The 19,183-nt window shown below is 53.2% G+C and overlaps 1 protein-coding gene across 1 annotated transcript in view; it reads left to right on the top strand.

Annotated features, from left to right (window-relative positions):
* Positions 1-19,183, top strand: part of CDH22 (cadherin 22) — a 79,114-nt gene that overhangs the window by 45,610 nt on the left and 14,321 nt on the right. The window contains exons 5-8 of the mRNA XM_030963086.1: positions 5,351-5,518; positions 6,408-6,595; positions 7,421-7,674; positions 14,620-14,756. Coding sequence (XP_030818946.1) covers positions 5,351-5,518; positions 6,408-6,595; positions 7,421-7,674; positions 14,620-14,756 — 747 coding nt within the window. The remainder of the gene's footprint in view (positions 1-5,350; positions 5,519-6,407; positions 6,596-7,420; positions 7,675-14,619; positions 14,757-19,183) is intronic.

Here is a 19,183-nt window from a genome sequence, read left to right as displayed (position 1 = left end):
GGTGAGTGTGCTTGCTCTGCCCTGCATGGGCAAGGCTGATTGCAGCCTGGAACAAGCCCTTGTTAGGTGCTTCCTGAACCTCCTGACCCTTTGTGCCTCGTACTTCACTCAGAGCACCTTTAGCTTCTGCCTCTCAAATTGTGCTGAGCTGAAGGACAGGATGGGGGCTGGAGGGAGACTGAAGTGCTGGTTCTTGAAGCCAAGACCTCTTCTGCAAGGGCTGACCTCCTCCAGGATGTGTGCTTCCAGCAGGACTCGTGTCTTGGCAGATATATTGGTGTTTCTGTGTCCCTGCAGGCAGGTGAGGGCACAGGTGAGGAATCTGCAGTCAGTTTGGCAGGTGCCTTGCCATTCCTGGCCTGAGGCAGAGATGGGTTTGATCTAACTGACCAGGCTGCTGGCAGAAATTAATCTGCTTTATCTAGCTAAATAGGAGAGAGAGGGATCGAGGAGACAGACCCAGATTCTTCTCAGGCATTCACACTAAAGAGACCCAAATGGCAGGAAGACAAGGCTTGTCACCATGATGGTGGCACTTCCATCCCTGGAGATACTAAAACCTTGACTCTTGATGGCCCAGAGGTAATCTCCTCTGCCTTTGAAGACTGCCTGCTTTGAGCAGTGATGGATCAGGAACCTCCTCAGGATAGATCCCTGTTTGTTACTCCATGATTTTCTGGCTTACTGCTCCTCCTGCCCTCAGCTGGAAGGTGCCTTGTCCAGGCAGTCTCTGAGGATGTGGACGTCTGACCTAGAGGTACCTGAGAGCAGAGCAAAGCCCCTAATGATGGGATTCCTGGAAGGCAGTTACCTGCTGAGTGCTTTGTCCTGCTTTGTTTTTGTCACCCGAAGAGAGTCTGCTGTTGGAGCAGATTCAGTGGTATTTATGTGATGCTCTAAGTGTCCCCTTGCCTGGTAATTATACTGATTAATCTGGATCATGCTGGAAAGCCACATGTGCCTTGTACCAGAGGGTATGCCACCACGTGTCCACGTTATTCAGCTATAACAGATAGTGACAAGAATGGGGGAGACAACTCTGAGCTCGAGGTTGTTCTTGCTTTGTTAGTAGTGTCTGGGAAAGACAAAGTTTGTCAGTTTTTCCAGCTGGAAAGAAGGTGAATCTTGGGAAATGATAGCAATGGCTTTTCTGTGCTCTCTGTACAGCCTTGAGGAAGGAATGTCTGTGTCTCCATCCCTTGCAGCTTCTTTGCAGAGTCCCTGGGGGTCAGGTTTTGGGAGCAGAGACTGTCTTGGCTCTGGAGGATGGGACCATGTGGGTTTGCTGCTGGTGGCTGTTTGAGGTGGTGCCCTTAGTGCCACATGGATGTGGAGCAGGAGACCCTGATCTGCCTCAGCTATTAGCAAATGGTGAGAGGTACCTCAGCCTAGGAGACAAAGCCAGCCTGACTCGGGCTGGTGGCCTGGTGTGGCCCATGCCATTTGGGAATAGCATCCCAGTGACAGTCCTGATGGGCTCCTGGAGGTCTGGCAGTCTGTCTGCAGCAGATCCCCACCTTTCCAGCATGGACTGGGCGCACAACACCATGAGAGGGGGTTTCTGATCAGTCTCCACCCCTGCCACAGGCAGAGATTTTCTCTGCCTTGTGCTGCTGGAGGAACAGGAGCTGGCTGGGGACATTGGCCCTACTCTGCATGTGCCAAACAGCCTGGACTTGCTCCCTGTTGGGACGAGTGACCTTGGAGGTGTTCTGGGAAGTGCCTGAGCACTTTCCTCCCATCCTGCATGGCGTATTATGAGCTATATCATTACGAGCAGCTCAGTTAAGTCATTACAGCCTTGGTGAATGCATGAGCTTTTTCCCTCTCATCCCAATTCATCACTATTGTGCTGACATGAATCATTTTCATTATAAAATGCTTCAGACCCCGTTAATTAACAGAATTGCTTAAATTTCAATGAGACAGCGCTTGCCCAGAAATAGCGGTTTTGTATTCACGGTGGGGTGGCAGGAGAGGCCTGTCAGCACGAGCAGCTGGGCTGGCCCCTGAGCCCTGGGGCTTTGTGCTGCCCACGGGGGAGGGTGCCATCCTTGCTGGGATGGGTCCTTGCCTCATTTCCTGCGTCCCCTCTGCCTCTGTGTGCGAGGAGGAGTGGGACTCCTTGCTGAATGGCTCCCTCTGAGCAGAGAAGGTGAATGAGGGGGTCAGAGCACACCCTGGGCCCACCACAGGATAATCAGCTGCTCTCTTATCTGTGGGGCTGAAGGCAGGAGGGTCCAGGTAATTACAGGACCTGAAGTGACACAGGGAGAAGGGAGGCTGGCTGATAATTGTGCCTATCCTGGGTTCACTGACTCATAAGCCACTGGTCTGCATTTTTCCATTGGGGCGACCTTAGAGCAAAACCAAACCTCCAAAAATGAGACCATAGCTCTAGACTGGGAGCAACCCCTCAACATGCTAATAGCATCCAGACCCAATGCAACTGATCAATGGACCAAGCTACCCCAGGGATAACAGCACAATCTCCTCCGAGAGCCCGTATCAACGGGGAGGTTTCCAACCTCAGTGTTGGATCAGGACATCCTCGTGGTGCAGCCACTACCAAGGGTTTGTTTCTTCAATGATTAACAGTCCTACCTGATCTGAGTTCAGACCTGCTCCCTTATCTATGGGGCTGAAGGCAGGAGAGTCCAGGTAATTTCAGAACCTGAAGTGACAGAGGGACAAGGGAGGCTGGGTGATAATTGTGCCCATCCATGAGAGCTGGAGAATGGCAACGATCTGAAATGGTGGTTATGTCTTTATAATAAATCCTAACAATGCTAATCATTGGAATAATTGCTAGTTTCACGAAGGAAGGAGTGATAAATGTCTCCTGAACAGTTTTGCCAGCTCCTGCTGCACCTGTAATGTCATGCAAAGGGCGAGGGGGAGGAATTTCATCCTCCCAGCTCAGTGGCATTTCTGGCTGCCCTTGGGCCACAGCACCAGTGGCTCCATGGCGTGAGCCCTGGTCTGCAGGTGCACAAGGCCACAGCAGACACATGAATGGGGAAACTGGAAACCTGCTGGCTGTGGGGTAAAGATACCTGGTAGCCTTGGGATCTATCCCTGTGGCCAAATCTTGCTCCTTTCAGCCTGCTGGAACTCAGCCCCCCCTCTGCTGTGCTCTTGGTGACTTGGACCTTTGATGCTCTGGCACTGCTCGATGTGCTGCACATCAGCAAACGGATTGCAAGGTGCTCAGACCACTGGATGGTTCTCTGCTGTTTGCTCAGCAAGAGGAGAGCTCCCTGTTCCCCCTGGGTCAGATGCCTCACTGGGGACCAGCAGCCTCCTCCAGTTTGTCCCTGGCACCAGGCAGGATTACTGGTGAAACAAAGCAGAGATGAATTTGCAGTGCACAGTAGGAGGAGGTAAAGCTGATAGTTAAACAGAAAACGCTGGAAGAGAGAGGATTTACAAAAACATAAACCAATGTCTAAATCTGTGGGAATGTTAAAAAACTGAGCTGGAGAGGATTTTAAGCTGATTCCTGTCTGTTATGGGCTGCTGCTGATACAGTGGGACTGGAATGTGGTGTTAATGACCTTGTATCCATGTAGGCACTCCTTCCTTCCTGACCCTGATGCCACTTCAGGCCAGAGTCTTTTCTTTCTTTCATCCTCAATTTTTTTTCCCTACTTTGTTGCCATTTAAATGAAACAGTCGTGGGTGACTGATAATTTCTGCCATGCACAGAGTGTTCAGGCTTTTGCTGCTCTTTGTTTCTTGTTTTACATTCCTTTATATTTTAGTCCTGGTCATTTCCCCAGTCCCAGATGAATACTGGAGACCTATAAACACTGGTTTTAAGAGAGTTACTTTTGTAAGAAGTGCTACCACACCATTCATTTTGTTAAGCTCCAGTGCATTTTCTGACACAGAGCATGTGTTTTGTCGTCTCTGGTCTCCTTAACTTAGAAGGACACTTGTAAATAAGGGGTTTTGTGCAGACAGACTTTTAGAAATGTGCTGCTCACACCTCCATTCTCCAAATCACAGAATTCCCCCCGTGTGACGGTGTTCACAGGGGTCTTAGGATGAGGGAAGAGATGAGGATTTGTCTTCATGTTTCAGAAGGCTGATTTATTATTTTATCATATATATTATATTAAAACTATACTAAAAGAATAGAAGAAATTATTTCATCAGAAGGCTAGCTAAGAATAGAATAAGAAGGAATGATAACAAAGGCTTGTGTCTCGGACTCTCTGTCTGAGCCAGCTCACTGTGATTGGCCATTAATTAGAAACAACCACATGAGACCAATCACAGATCCACCTGTTGTATTCCACAGCAGCAGATAATCAATGTTTACATTTTGTTCCTGAGGCCTCTCAGCTTCTCAGGAGGAAAAATCCTAAGGAAAGGATTGTTCATAAAAGATGTCTGTGACACCTCTGAGATGTGCCCAGGCCACGGCACCTTGTAGATGGAGCCTGGGCAGGGGCAGCCCTGTTCTGTAAGGGGTGCTGCAGCAAGCCTGGCTCCTGCTCAGCAGATCAGGACGAGTGGGCTGTTGCAGATGTGTGCCAGAGGGGTTTTGTGACTCAGCCTGGGTTTCTACGGAGCAGACCTCGAGGCTGGCCCCAGCACAGCCCCCGCATTTGGGTGGGGGTGAGGATGAGTCCTCTCTTCCTGTCACTCCTGCCCCCTCTGACCTCCACAGATCTTTCACCCAGCTCCCGGTCACCCTGGAGGAAAAGCACAAACCTCCTCTGTGCCAGGGTTTAACCCAGTGGGAGCTGCAATAGCCTACAGGAAAAGCAGCAGTTGGACTCTTTCACGCTTCATGAGGAGACTTGCTGGGAGCAGGTTGGGCCTGTGGCCATCCCTGGGCTTCAGGAGGATTTTTGGGATGTTTCTGGCTGGCTGACAACCTCCTGGGCTTGTTCCTCTCCCCCTCAGTGCCCTTCTCTCCCCTTAGCTGGCTTTTGCTGATGTGATTTCTTGCAGAGGGGTTCAGCAGGCACTGGTTGTGGCCAGCAGTGTGTTCCTGCAGCAGAGCTGGCCAGCAGCACCAGGGCTGTGGTTGGGGACAGTGTCCCCAGCAGTCGAGGGAGGTGACAGTGCCTTTTTCTGTGCACTGGTGAGATGCAGGTGCTGTGCCTGACGCCAGATGTGATTCTGTGGGATCCCAGAGTGAGCCCAGGGAAGGGCTGTGAAGGTTGGTGCAATACTGGAGCATCTGCCCCGTGTGGAGAGGGAGATCCAGCTGATCCTGTTGAGGTCTGGATCTTGTCCAAAGTAATCTCCAGCGAGCCCTTCCAGCCCCAGGCTGTGTGTGGCTCTGTGAGCTGCCCTGTGACAGCTCTGTGCTCAGCTGTGCTGCTGTTTGCAGGTGTGATCCGCACGGCCGTGGCAGACCTGGACCGCGAGACGCAGGACCGCTATGAGGTGGTGATCCGTGCCACAGACATGGCAGGACAGCTGGGGGGGCTCTCAGGATCCACCACCGTCACCATCGTGGTCACTGATGTCAACGACAACCCGCCACGCTTCCCTCAGAGTGAGTGCTGCTGCCCTGGGGGGGCACTGGGCCATGTCCTGGCTCCTCTGGGTGCTGGGGTGCAACCTGAGGCTGAGCCAGCCTGGCCACTCCAGGGTGACAATAACCAGGGACCATGGCACACACAGCTCCTGGGCCTGAATGTGTCCCTGCCTGGCAGCACAGTGGGTGCCAGATCCCTGCCCCAGTGCAGGGCCTGGAAGCAAGCATGGCTTGCATGGTAGGAGAGCAGGGCCAGCCCTTTCCTGAGTCCTTCCAAGCAGCTGGAAGCCAGCAAGGTCCACCATGGTGCTGTCCCCTGGGAGCTGGGGCCAGAACTTGGCTGCTGGGCTGGCCCCTCCTGGCTGCTGTGTGAGACCCTGTCACACCCTTGCCCCGGTGTGAGGACAGTGACAGTGCTCAGGGGCAGCAGCCTTGTCACAGCACAGCTCTGTTTCCCAGCCTGGTGCTGGTGTCTGATCTGGGACCCTCCCCAGGCAAGGTGCAGGGTGATGCTGCTGTGAGGAGTGGGCTGTGAGGGCTCTGCAGCGCAGGCCGGGGAAGGGGCTGCAGCTGGGGGAGGCTCAGCTCTTGCGCTGCATCTCCCAGAAATCAGAAATTGCAAAAGAATCTTCGCAAGGAATCAGAGAGCGCTGATTGCAGGGCAGTGTCCACGCAGAGAAATCAGCCCTTACTTCACACAGCACCTGGAATGTCAGTGCTCCCCAGTTATCTTCCCCCAGCCCTTGTTTTTGGCTGTATTTACTTCTCCTGTTGGGGCATTCTGGACTGTAGCCACGGTGGGGTTTGAGCAGCCCTCACAGCCCAAAAGGTGCCCCAGGGAGGTGTGTGAAGGGTGGGGGCAGTTCAAAGGCAGAAGCAGTGACCTTGGTGCCCATTTCTCCTGCAGAGATGTATCAGTTCAGCATTGTGGAGACGGCCCCCGTGGGCACTGCCATCGGGAGGGTGAAGGCAGAGGACTCTGACGTCGGGGAGAACACGGACATGACATACCAAGTGAAGGATGAGGAAGGGGTGGAGATGTTCAAAGTCACCACGGACAGCAATACCCAAGAGGCTGTCATCACAGTGCAGAAGGTGAGAGTGTTGATTGAGTAGGGAGGACCCTTTCCTTTGGGGACTGCTGCTGTTGAATGTGAGTTGCAGAAAATGCTCTGAGTGCTGCTCTAGCAGTAGCAGCTGCATTTTTGTGCCTGCTGATGCAGGGAGAGACCTGTCTCTGCTCTGCCTGCATGGCAAAACACAGGGCTGTGTCTGGGAGGAAATACAGAAAAGGAACAGCACAGAATGCCTGCTGGAGTCCCCCAGGGTGGCTTGGGGGTGGCAGTGAAGCAGTGAGCTGTGCAGAGGAGACACCATGCATAGGACTACAGAGAGGAATGCTTACAGCTGTTATTGATAGCACCTGTTAGAGGAGAAAAATGCCTACCTAATTCCTGTACCTGACCAGCAGCACTTTAACTGTATCTGCTTTTGGTGGCAAAAACAATCAAGCAAATACTTGGTGCAGGCAGGAAAGAATGATTGTTCTTCAAGGCCACTGTATGCAGCTTGCCTCCCCTGTAGAAATAAGAGCCGGGTGATTAATGATGAAAACTCACTTGTGTGCAGCACACACTGTGCTGTCTTCCCAGTGAATCCTGGCTGCTCACAGCTTGGGCACCCTGTTGGGGGCCCTGAGGGGAGTGGGCCGGAGGCTTCTGCTTCCTCCTGCCCCCTTGGTGTGGGTGCCGCTGGCAGAAGGGCCAAGCAGAAGCCCTCAGGCTGCTACAAAGGTACTGCTTGGGAGCAGGTGGCTTTAGTGGCTCTAGTGCTGCCCTGATGTCTCTGCTGAAGGAAGGGGCAGCAGAGGGGCTCCTTGGGCTGGCTGTGGCTTACCCTATTCCTTTCCCTCTTCCCCAGCCTCTTGACTACGAGTCAAAAAAAGTGCACACTGTGGTGGTGGAGGCCCTCAACAAGTTTGTGGACCCGCGGTTCGTGGACCTGGGCACCTTTCGGGACCAGACCATCGTGAGGGTCTCAGTGCTGGACGTGGATGAGCCCCCCGAGTTCCGGCCCCCCTCCAACCTGCTGGAGGTGCAGGAGGATGCACACGTGGGCTCTGTCGTGGGGGTGGTCACTGCCCTGGACCCGGACACAGCGAACCACCCTGTCCGGTAAAGCACCATCCCAAACTCACATCAGCCAACCCAGCACAGGGCATGGGGGCACCTGCAGGGGACACCTGGCCTGGGAGGGCTCGTGGCTGGGGCAGAGAGGGTGGGAGAGGGCAGGTGAAAGTGGAAAGTGCTGCGTGTGTGGCCCAGTGTGTGTGTGTCTCGTGGGACAGGCAGCTGGCAGGTGAGGGACAGCCCATGCACAAGCAGGCACAGCGGTGTCTCAGGTGGCAGATGCGTCACTGACAGGTGACAGCTTTGTGAGCTCAAGGGAGGGCCAGGGAAGGTGGCTGGGTGATACCTGTGTGTCCTTGCTGCTGACAGCAAGGTATCTGCAGTGGTACCTGACGCCAGGAGTGGCAGGAGGACGGTGGTGAAGGGTGAGAAATGAGGTGAGGCTTGGGAGGTGCAGAGCTGCAGCCCAGCTCTGTGTGCGTGCATGTGTGCATAGGATCAAAGATCAGAGGAGTTTATATTTGGGCAGGGGACATAATCCAGGCAGCAGCTTATCTGCACAGGACATTTCCCATTTCCATTTAATTTGTGGCTAAAGAGATTGTTACCTTGTTAAATTGTTATTACCTAAGGCACAAAGCAGCCTTCTGGCCCTGCCAACTGGCCTGAGTCACGAGCAGTTGGGTTGGAAATCTGGTGTTCAGAAAACATCCTCAACGTGTGGAAAATTTCCTTGAAATGTGTGTTCTGGTGCCAGGTGCCAGCGGGGCCGCTCACTTCCAGGGAGCAGCACTGGCTGTGACTGAGAGCTCTGCAAGGAGCCAGCCCTGCAGCAAGGGACTGGGAGGGATGGGGATGTGGGGTGGAGGGGGACAGGCCACAGAGGGCTCAGTTACAGCGCCTGGTTGCATTCAGTGATGTCCCCCAGTGCCTGTTTGGGGCACTGAGCTCGGTGCTGTGCAGCCGTGGGTTTGTTTCATGGTGGGGTGAGGAGGATCTCCTGATCCTCATGCAAACAAAGACTATGATGATTAGAAAGCTCAGAAATGCATTTACACATGGAAAGCTGCCATCTACAGATGCCTGGCAGCTAGCAGAGAGTACTGTGTCACAAAGCTGGATGGTCAAAGTTGACTTTGGGGGGAATGTGACTGAAATCAGCCGTGGTGTGCCAGGAACTGTGTGTGTGAGTGCTGCACCACTTGCACTAGTGGCTGCTGAGTGCTGAATGTGTTCTCAACATACCTCTGCTCACCTCATCCTGTGACTCTCCAGTCCCTCTCCAGTCAGGCTACGTGTCTGATTTCTTTTTTTATTGCCCCTGAGCATGTGTCTGTCAGCACACACCCTGCAGGAGAGTGGTGTGTCCACATACCTGTGTGTGTGCACGTGTGCATGTGCTTTTTCACTTGACTGTTTCTAGCAGTGCTGCAGAACACAGATTTTACTTTCAGATCTGTAATTGTAGAAAAGGGACCTTGGGGACAGAACTATTCTTATTCTTGCTTTTTCTTGTTCTTTGTGCTGCTTCCCTGTGGAGCTTGCTGCATTGTTTGCAGACAGACCAAAAGAAAGCAGTGAAGGGAAGCTCCTAATGCTGTACAGAAAGCACTGGAGACTTGGACCTGAGAGAAGCAGATTCAAGTACTGAGCAGGAATGAGATGGTGAGAGCCCAAACTTTGCTTTGGGAGTCTCTCCTGCAGTGAGCTCAGTGCTGGCAAGGCACTGCCTCGTGCTCAGACACAAGGACCCAGCCAACAGGACTCCCAGGCATCTGCTGCAGCTTGGGAATTGCCATGTGTTTTCCCTTGTCAGGCTGATGCATTCAAATTCATGTCCTGCCTCCAGCTATCCCCAGGCAGGTAGCTTATCCTGTGTCCCCCATGCTGCCCTGTGGGACTTGGTCCATCCCTTCACTCCCTGGTGCTGCAGTCCCTGCTGTCATGAGCAGTGGCAGTGCAGCAGGGTGAGCCTTCACAGACATTTAACACGTACCAAGCGGAGCTGCAGGTTGCTGTTGGTCGTGCTGATGCAGCACCAATGCAAGAGGAAGGTAGAGTTGGATCTCTCCTGCTTCCCTGTCCTCTGGCTAGCCAGGTAATTTAATAAAATACTTTGCTGCGTAGGCAGCTGTTAACAGCTTCAAAGCAGTGCACAGACATTAATGGCAGCACCCTGCAGCACCAGGATGTGACACTAACCCGTCAGCAGGAGAGGCACTAAGTCCCCTCTCGTTTCAAGTGTGCTGCTCAGAAGTTCAGTCACAAGAAGCCAGCACTTGTACCTCACCTCTGATACATTAGAGAGCACCTGGTCCTGACGGCATGACCAGCGTTTGATCCTCAGTGCCTTGAAGTTGGCATGAGCCCTTTGAAGATGCTGCAGTTCAGTGGATCCCTTTAACTTCCTGCTCCTCATCTGCCTCCTGCTCCATCTGGGAGCAGAGGCAGGGCTGTGCTCCTGCAGGGGCTGCTCTCCGGACTCGGGTCTGTGTGTTGGCTCTGCCTGTGAACAGGGGACAGCCACCACTTCTGTCACATCGAGATGCACTCTCCCCTTGAGGCAGGAAAGAACAAGGATTGCCAGACACAGCAGAGCAGAAATCAGCTCTGTCAGGATTTCCAGGTCCTGCTGACACCAGGCTGCCAGTAACGAGGTTTAGGAGGTATTTTTAGCCAAACGGGAAGGGAGGTGCCCTTGGCTTTTTGTTTTCAGCCTCAGGCCAGCAGGAACAAGGCTGTGCAACCCTGCTGCACTGCCCAAAGCAACTGCTAGAGGCACATTCCAGCCTGATGTTCCCCTGCCTTCCTGGTGATCCACAGGATGCAGCGACTTGGTTTGAGAACAAATCCCTTCCCACAAGCTGCGCTGGGTCTCAGTGACCTGCTACAAAGATGTGAGGATTGAAGGGGCGTCCCTGAGGCACCTCCTCACTGCCTCCCTCCAGCTGCACAGAGCTCACTGCTGCCTGCAGAGCCCCTGGCAGCTGCTTGCCTTGGCTGTGAGGAGGCCCCTGGAGATCAGCCCATCTCTCAGAACAGGACACCCTCCCAGTGACACCAGTGCCTGAGCAGGGAGCTGTGCTGAGCTCAGCATGGCCAAGCAGCTCTATGAACCCTCTGTGGGGCACAAAACCTTCTGTGGTACCAGTGTGGGCAATGCCCTCCTAAAGGACCAATTCTTTTTATTTTATTCCATCCTTGGGTTTTTTCCCTATCAAAGGCTGGAACCGTTTCTTTTCAGAAAAAAAAATAGTTTCCAGTTGGCTTTTTGGCTTTAGCTGTGTGTTTTCTGGGCATAGTGCAGTTTTTCTCAGCTGAGCCATTGTATGAAGTAATACAGTGATAGACTGTCTGTGTGTGTGAGGCTGTTTGTATGGGAGCCTTTTGTTTCTCTCTCTGCAGTGGGAGCCTGTGCTCTGATTGTGTGCATTCCAGGCTTTATCAGCACTGGGAAGATGTTGCTTGGGATTTAAGGTTCTCAGAGATATTCTTGTTTGGCATTCACAAAATCTGGAGACACGTGTTGGACATGGGCATTTTATAGACTCCAACAGCACAGCAAGAACTACAACCTGCTTCAATACAAAAGGGAGAGGAGGAAAAAACAAACACAACAAAAAGCTTTTCATACGGTGTTTGAAAAGCTCCCTATTAACAAAACACATGGCATAAAATGTGCTTCTTGTTGTGTTCAGGGGAAAAGTGAAACAAACTGCTTGAGAAATGCATTCATGGGAAAGATGAGCATGGGGAAAGCTGTCGAAATTAAACAGTCACTTCTAGCATCCAGACCAACAGGCAGTGCCAGCAGGAGGAGAGGGAAGTGGAGTACAAGGTCTGCATCCCAATCAGAGCTGGGGACTGCAGTTCCAGAGCACCAGCCAGCTGCAGGAGACATGAGCACAGGTCCTGTCTCTGAGTACCTGGAGGAGGAGGGATTAAATGCTGCCTCTTCCCAGGTGAGAAACACTGTTGGACTGCAGTGGGAAGGGTGAATATGAAGCTGGAGGAGAGGCTGTTGGTGCAGGTTGTGTTGCACAAGTGATGTGAGTGAGCCCAGCAAAGCCCTGCTCACTCCAGCATGGGATGAGGTGGAAGCTGTTGGAAGGTGAGCTCTGCTGTGAGATCTGCAGCTCTGAGCAGCTTATGGCTGTGGCTTGCAGGGCTTGATGGACATCCCTGTGCCACCCTCCCAGTCCCCAGCTCCCACTCCAGAGCAGAGCATCCATGGCCTGTGGGAGCTGCAGACCCAGCTGGACTGGCCACCTCCACAGTCACAGTGAGTGGCAGCAGAGTCAGTCCTGCCAAGGCAGTGTGCTGGGCTCTGTCTCCTTCCCTGGGGCATGCTGAGAAGGTGACATTTCTCTGTGGCAGTGGTGCCAAAGGGATCAGAGTTGTGGTTTGGTTTGTGCCTGGCCATGGGGTACAGGCAGCATGTCCCCAACAGACCATTCAGAAGGGACAGGACATCCTCAGCAGCAAAGCTATGAGAAGCATAAGAACAGGATCCAGTGGCATTACCCTGAACACTCCCTGCCATCCTCCTGCCCTCTGGCTGGGCAGGCAGCCCTGTCAGATGTGTCCAGGCTTGGGGGTGTCTCCCACCACTAACTGGGGTTTTCTGTGTGGATTTTTTTTTTGCAGATGTCTCTGTTTGTGACAGAAGTGTGATCAAAACAGGCATGTGCTTCTCTGAGAGGCAGGGAAGCCATGGGGAGGGTGAACTACCATCTTGAACTTAACAGCATGAAAAAGTGGAGTGGGAGGCAGGACGTGTTTGAGATCAGGGGCTGTGGGAGAACAATGGAAGCAGTTATGTAGAAGCAGTTATGCTATTGGAAAGGTATCAGGTGTTGTCATCCCAGTTTCTGCTCCTCTTTCTAGCAGAACATTGGACTGATTTGTACAATTCAAAGTGGCCATACCTCTCCTTTTCCTTTGCAGTGAGTGAACAGAGAGTGGATGAGAGGCTGCAGTACATGCCAAGACAGTGTCACTGTCCCTTTTGGAGTTGGCTGTGTGCCTGTAAAAGCTCTGCTGCCAGCTGGGAGTTGGGGCAGAAAATGCAGGCAGTTCCTGGTAGCTGGTTTTGAGATACATGAGCTTGTACCTGGCTTTGTGTGAGAGATGTCCATCACCTTTAGATGTAAGGGGGTAGGAGGAATTCAGCTGCATAAGTACTAGATGGTGGCTGGTTGCAAGTGAATTTAGATAGTGACTTTTGAATGTTTTTATTTGGCTACAAGCAAGTGCTGTTGTATTTACTCTCTCATCTCCCCATCTGTCTGAAAGGGAGAGAGCTGGGAAATGTAATCTGGTACTGTATAACATGTTAAACTGTAGGAATGCCTTTTTGTGTGCCTCCATCAGAGCTGGAGCTGTGTGGATGGGCAGGGGCTCTGCCAGAGGCACTCCCATCTGCAGCTGGTCCCATCCCAGGGCATGGGGCAGAACAGCACGGGGCCATCTCTGGTCATGAAGAAGGTGAGCTGATGTTCCTTGGCTGTGGAAAGGAACATCAGCTCAGAAAACTGCTGGAAAACTGCTCAGCAGCACATGGAGCACTTCCTCTGTCCTGAACCTGCTGCTAGCCTGGAGCCTGTCCTGCTCTGCTCCTGTCCAGTGTGGCCTCTCAGTCCTACCTCACCAGCTTTCCAGTTTGCTTTGTCCCCACATTTATCTTCCTTCTGTGGTTGGACATGTGACTGAAGGCTTTAATTTATTCACAGCCCTGCTTTTGGTAATTCATCCTTTGTACTCTTTGCTGTCTTGTATTATTTAATTCTGTGAAGCACTCTGGGATTCAGTGTGTGTGAAAGATGCTGTACACAATAACATTATGCTGTATTGTTTGTGATTTGCAGGCCTTCTGGATTTCTAATTCTGATTGCAGTGGTGGTTTGTGTTATTTGTGCTATGGCTGTGCTCAACAGCCTCAGCTGGATCAGACTTCCCTTCCAGCCCTTTCCTTCAGGAGCTCACACCTCATTGTGCCCTGGTTTACTCTTGGCTTGCTCCATTCCATGTGTAATGGCTGGAAGTGCAGGGCAGACCCTGGGACATGGATTTGTGGTGTCCTGGTGAAGGCTCAGGGCCAAACCTGGTGTCTGACCCCTCGTGGGCTGTGGGGCTGTCCTTGGGGAGAAGTGGGAGTTGTGCTCTCTGGGGGTGGCCCAGGGAGTACGTGGGTTCCACGCTCAGGAGGGGCTGTTTGGGGCAGCACTGAAGCAGCAGAATGAGCAGAGTGATGCCTGTGATGGGTCTCTGCTGAGCAGCTGGACACAGCCAGAGCTGGAGGAGCTCATCAGCCTGTTCCTTGTGGGACAGGAAGCCTGAAATAGGGCAAATCTTGGGGCTGCTGGCGTGATGTGCTGTGTTGATGGGGGGATGCTGGCTGCTGCCCACTGCTCTGCTGCCAGGATTGCTGCCCCAGCTACACATGGTCAGTCCAGACCCTGTGCTTTGTGCCACTGTAGCTGCAGCTGTGGCTTACAGCCTCCTGTGCCCTGCCCTCTGTGTGTCTCACCTGAGGATGCAGTGGCAGGAGCAGCACAGAGGGGTAGCAGGTGGGATGGGCTCCTCGAGCAGGGGTGCCCACCTTCAGTTTGGCTCATGCTTCACTTTGGTTCATGCTTTTCCTGAACCTACAGCGCTGAAGCTTCCCAGAGTGACAGGTGAAGTTACAGCCCACAGTTTGTGTATTGCTCTGTCTATCCAAAGCACAAGGTTCCCATCAGAGCAGGTTTTTCCCTTTGTCCAAAGTCTGAGCACAGCTCCACTTTATGCACCAAAAGCCACACTTTAATTTTAGTGGAAGGCTCTGGGCTTGCAGCCTGGTAGAAATGTGGCCTTCCTGTACCATGCTGCAGCCCAGGACAAGGAGAGCTGTGCCACAGGGCCTGTGATGCTGGATTCCAGTGCCCTGGGGCTGCTGCTAAGGGTGAGCACCTCCAGCTGCTCATGGTTTCCCCTTCTGCCTGGTCGCAGGTACGCCATCGACCGCAGCACGGACGCCGAGAGGATCTTCGACATCGATGCCAAAACGGGGGCAATTGTGACAGGAAAGGTCCTGGACCGGGAGACAGCAGGGTGGCACAACATCACTGTCCTGGCCATGGAGGCAGGTGAGATGCAGGAATGCTCTGTGGGGCAGGAGGAGGAATCTGGGTGCTGTCATTGCAGGGGTGGCCAAGACGCGAGTGTTAATCAACACCGAAGTAAAAAAGAAAAATAAATGCAGCAGCACTGAGTCTGACATCTCCCTAGACAACCTAAAAATACTCTTCCTGAGCTGAGCATTAATAAGGGAGCATGGTCGAATAGTATATTTGATGAACACTAATCAAATTTGTGTTATCTCTGCGCCATCTCTGCCAGTCATCCCTGCACAGCTTGCTGCCTGCGCTCACACCTGCTGAGCAGCACCGGGGGCTCCCGGGGGGCTGTGCTCACATCACTGCCTCCCTCACATCAGTCCTGTGCCCTGGTGGAGTGGATGTCCCCTCAGCTGGAGCCCTGTGGCACTGCAGGACTGTCATCACTTGCTTCTGCCAGAGCTCTCAGTGTTGGGATTCACAGACTGTACCTGCACCTGGGTGTGGAGCTCTGGATGCCTCCTGGGTGCCTGGGGTGGTGCAGGCTTGGCACAGAAGGAATGGATGGGAGATCCTGGGGTGCAGCAGTGGGAAGGGACTGTGGGAGCAGAATGTTCCAGGCACCATGCTGGGAAACAGAAAGGCATTGCCTTATTCTTCAGAGTTTTCCATATTTTGGAGGCGCAAGTCACCAGGGTAGCCTGGGCCCTGCTGTGCTCTGCCTCTGCCCTGCAGTGGGTACCAGGGAGCTGCTGGGGCTGCAGGGCACCTCCTTACCCCTGCTGACATGTGCCAAGGCCTGTCTGCCTGTGGGCAGGAGCCATCTCCAGGCTTTGCTCTGAGTGTCTGCTCATTCTTGAGTGTTGAAGCTGCTGTTCATGTTCAGGGAGCCAGGTGAAGGCCTGACTTGGGTCCCAGAGGTCACATCCTGCCACCCACTCTGGCCTGGTGAGGGCACAGGCCCTGTAGCCCTGGGAGAGGAAGGGCCCAGTGCCCAGAAGGGGTATCTGTGGCTCTGTGGTGCATCCCAGTCCCTCCCTGTGCCAGTGCTCTGTGCTGGGTGATGGGAGTGACCCCTGCACTCCCTGGCTGTGGCACTGCTGTGAGCCCTGCCTGGTCACGTCCCAGGGAGGGCAGTCCAGCTGTGACCTGTGCTGGGGGCTCCATGGGGAGGCTCTGCAGGGAGGGGGGATGGCAGCACTGCAGCACAACTCAGCATCCAGAGCAAACGTGAGGTGACAAGAATCAGAAGGACAATATTTACACGCTGTGGCTAGGATTTCAGAACAAGTCAGTAAATGCTGCAGCTCCCCTCTGGCAGGGAAGCCTGTCAGGCTGGATTGCTTCAAAAGCCAGGGAGACTCTTCAGTGCTCTGACTTCTCCCATGGTGAGCTCTGACTCATCCATTTTAGCTGCCCAGACATTCTTCCCAGTGACATTATCCTTAACGTTTTGTAATCATGAAATATTAATGACTGATATTGAATTTAAAGTACAATTTATGTCTGGATCCTCTGGTGGAAAGGGCAGTTGTAAAGGTACAGCCTTGTGAGTGATGGAGGGGTTTGGGAGCAGGGCTGTGCAGCAGCTGTCAGGATGTGCCTGGTGCAGTGGGATCAGCCCTGGAGTGGGAGTGGGGAATGCAGAGCAGCTGGGGGCTGGCAGCTGCACACCCAGCAGTGCAGTTCCTGGCACACAGGTGTCTGTGGTGCTCACCATGGGCTTGTGGGGTGCAGCTGGATGCCACAGGGTTGGACATCACCAACTCCATCAGAGGCAAGTGATCACTTAGTCTCTTTCCTCAGTGAGATGTAAACTTGGCAGGAGGAATGGGACAAACCCAGTGGGAGTCCTGCTGCTCAGCATTGTGCCTCAGCTCGTTGGGGCTGGTGGGAAACTGCACCCACTGAATTCCCAAGGTGCCAGGACCCACTTGATTCCCATGGCACCAATCACATGGCCTGGAGTGTATTGCAACAAGATTATTGCATCCCTGTGGCCTCCTGGTCTGCTGTCAGGGCTGTTTGACCCCACTGCAGGCTGAAGGACAACCAGCCCCACTGTGTGTCTCTGCCTAGCACCACTCTGTGCCACTGCCCAGCCCCACTGGCAACCCTTGTTCCCACAGACAGCCTGTGGGGCTCAGCAGCTCCAAACAGGAGCTGTGCCCCCTCCCTGGAGAGCCCTGCCTGGCACCCACTGCTGCTGCTGCAGCAGAGCCTGTGTCCAGGTTATTTCCCACCTGTGCATATCAGGGTGTATTTGCCCTGGAAGCAGTAAGAAAGGCTGCAGAAGGTGCCCAGCTGTGCCCATGAGCTCTCTGGGCTCCCCAGTGGTGCAGGAGGAGCAAGGGCAGCTCTGTCCCCCAGCAGGAGCTGCCCAGGACCAGCAGAGTGCTTGGCCTGCAGCATGGCAGCCAGCAGGAAGCATGGGGGCTGTTCAGCTAATCTGGCCTGGGACCAGGCCAAGCGTTTCCACAGATAAATCTTCATCTCCCTCGCAAGCTGTTTACCTTCCTTGGGCTAATATTAGTGATTCTCTTCCTGTTTTCCTCTTTGCTCATGTAAAATGATGAGGCCTTGACTGCTGTGTCCACTGCTGGTAATTGAGATGATAAATCTTCCTGCTGGAGACTGGCTTTAATCAGAGCATTGTGTTTGGATGCAATTTAATGACTCTCATGCTGCTGAGTTTGGGCAGGACTCAGGAGAGGTGAGAGCCATTTATGTTACTTGGCTTAACTGCTGCTTCCACTTTGCTTCCCCTCAGCTGGGGACCACGTTTTCAGCTCCAGCCTCTGATACAGCCACCTGTCAGACAAGTCACACCCCTGGCATGTCCCTGCTCTGTCCTTGGCAGCAGCACTCTGGTTTGCAGGCAGGAGCTGCACAACAGCTACAAACCCACCCTGTGCCCCAGCGCCGTGGCATCAGGGCTAGAGAGCAGAGTGGCACATCCCAGTCTTCTGCTCTGCATTTTCTTCTCCCAATTTGCTGAGATAGTGAGGAAATAAATTCCACTCCTGCCTCCTCTGACTTCCCTACTAATGTAAAAATTTTGAATTCAGTATTATACCAATTTGGTCTCCACACAGAAGAGCAGATTGGATGCTGCGCCCAGCAGTGTCCCTGAGCTGGGCTGCTCCAGGTTCTGCAGCTGCATGTGGCAGCCCACGGTCCCCTGGGCCCTCCTCAGACCCAGAGAAGCTGCTGAGCACTTTGGGGTGTGTGTGGGGAGGAGGGTAAATGGCATTTGCTGGATTTGGAGCTCCACAGGAGATGTTTGGGTGTAAAAATGCAAAGTGTTTTATTGTGAGATTGTGTGAGGGTCTGGAGGAGTAAGGGCTGGATCCTGGCACAGCAGAAGCCACAAGTCCCCTCCTCTCCTGCCACAGCAGGGGTGACCAAGCGCTGTCAATCCCTTCCCCTCCCTGGGAGCTGCTGCAGAGCTACAGCATTGTCCAGAGCTGCTCGGTGTCAGTCCTGTGAGCACTCAGCTGTCTGCAGCTCAGGGAGAGGCCAAGTTGGTGTTTTGCATCTGAATATTGAAGAGGAGAATATTGTCCTGTTGAGATTACTTACTTACATGATTAATTAAACAAGGAAATACTCTGGGATGTGGATGAAGATTCCCCTGAAGCATTTAACTCTTGGCCTGAGGGTTGCTGTGCAGCAGGACTGTGACCGTCTCATGCTCCAGAATCCTGGCACTGCCTGTCCCATCCCTGCCAGCCCTGTCCCAGTGCTGCCTGTTCTGCTACGTGGCACCTGGGCAGGGTGTCTGGCTGAGCCCTGAGCCACGCTGGTGGCTGTGCTGAGGCAGGCACAGATGCAGCAGTGTGGAAGCACTGGGCAGAGCTCTGTCCCCCACACACAGCAGCTCCAGTGCCTCTGAAATAATTCCTCCCATGTTGGCAAAGGCAGCTGCCAGTCACCAGCCTGGAGCTCCCATACTGCACGGCTGTGCTTCCAGCATCTCCCTCTTGTTCTGTGTATTTTCCCTGTCTCTTTCCTCAGTCTTTTCAGATTAATAGCATTCCAGCTCCTGAAGGAAATGCAGAAAAACGGCATGTTTAATTTTAATTTAGGGAAGCGTTTAGGTAGCAGCCTAGTTTTCTCTCTGCTGTCAATCAGGTTTTCTCAAGGCTGACATCAATTAGTTTAAAAATATTGAATGTAATTTTGCCTGACACAACATATTGCAGCCACTGCAAAATATAATTTATTTTAGAAGAAGAAATAATTAAACTAATTTGCATGTCAGTCAGCTGAGCTGGAATACCGAGGAGAGAGGCTGCAATGGAAGATGGTTCTTTTCCCTTCCGGTTGCCCTCAGCCAGCACGTGCTGCCCTCGCCTCAGTCACGGGCCAGGTGAGCCCTGTGAGGGCAGGTGCCTGCAGCACCCACACCACAGCCTCATCCACCCTCTCTGCTTCTCTTTCTGGCGCTGGGACCT

This window comes from Camarhynchus parvulus, chromosome 20 (genome assembly GCF_901933205.1).
Source record: "Camarhynchus parvulus chromosome 20, STF_HiC, whole genome shotgun sequence".
Taxonomy (NCBI): domain Eukaryota; kingdom Metazoa; phylum Chordata; class Aves; order Passeriformes; family Thraupidae; genus Camarhynchus; species Camarhynchus parvulus.
This window is presented reverse-complemented; position numbering and strand designations above follow the sequence as displayed.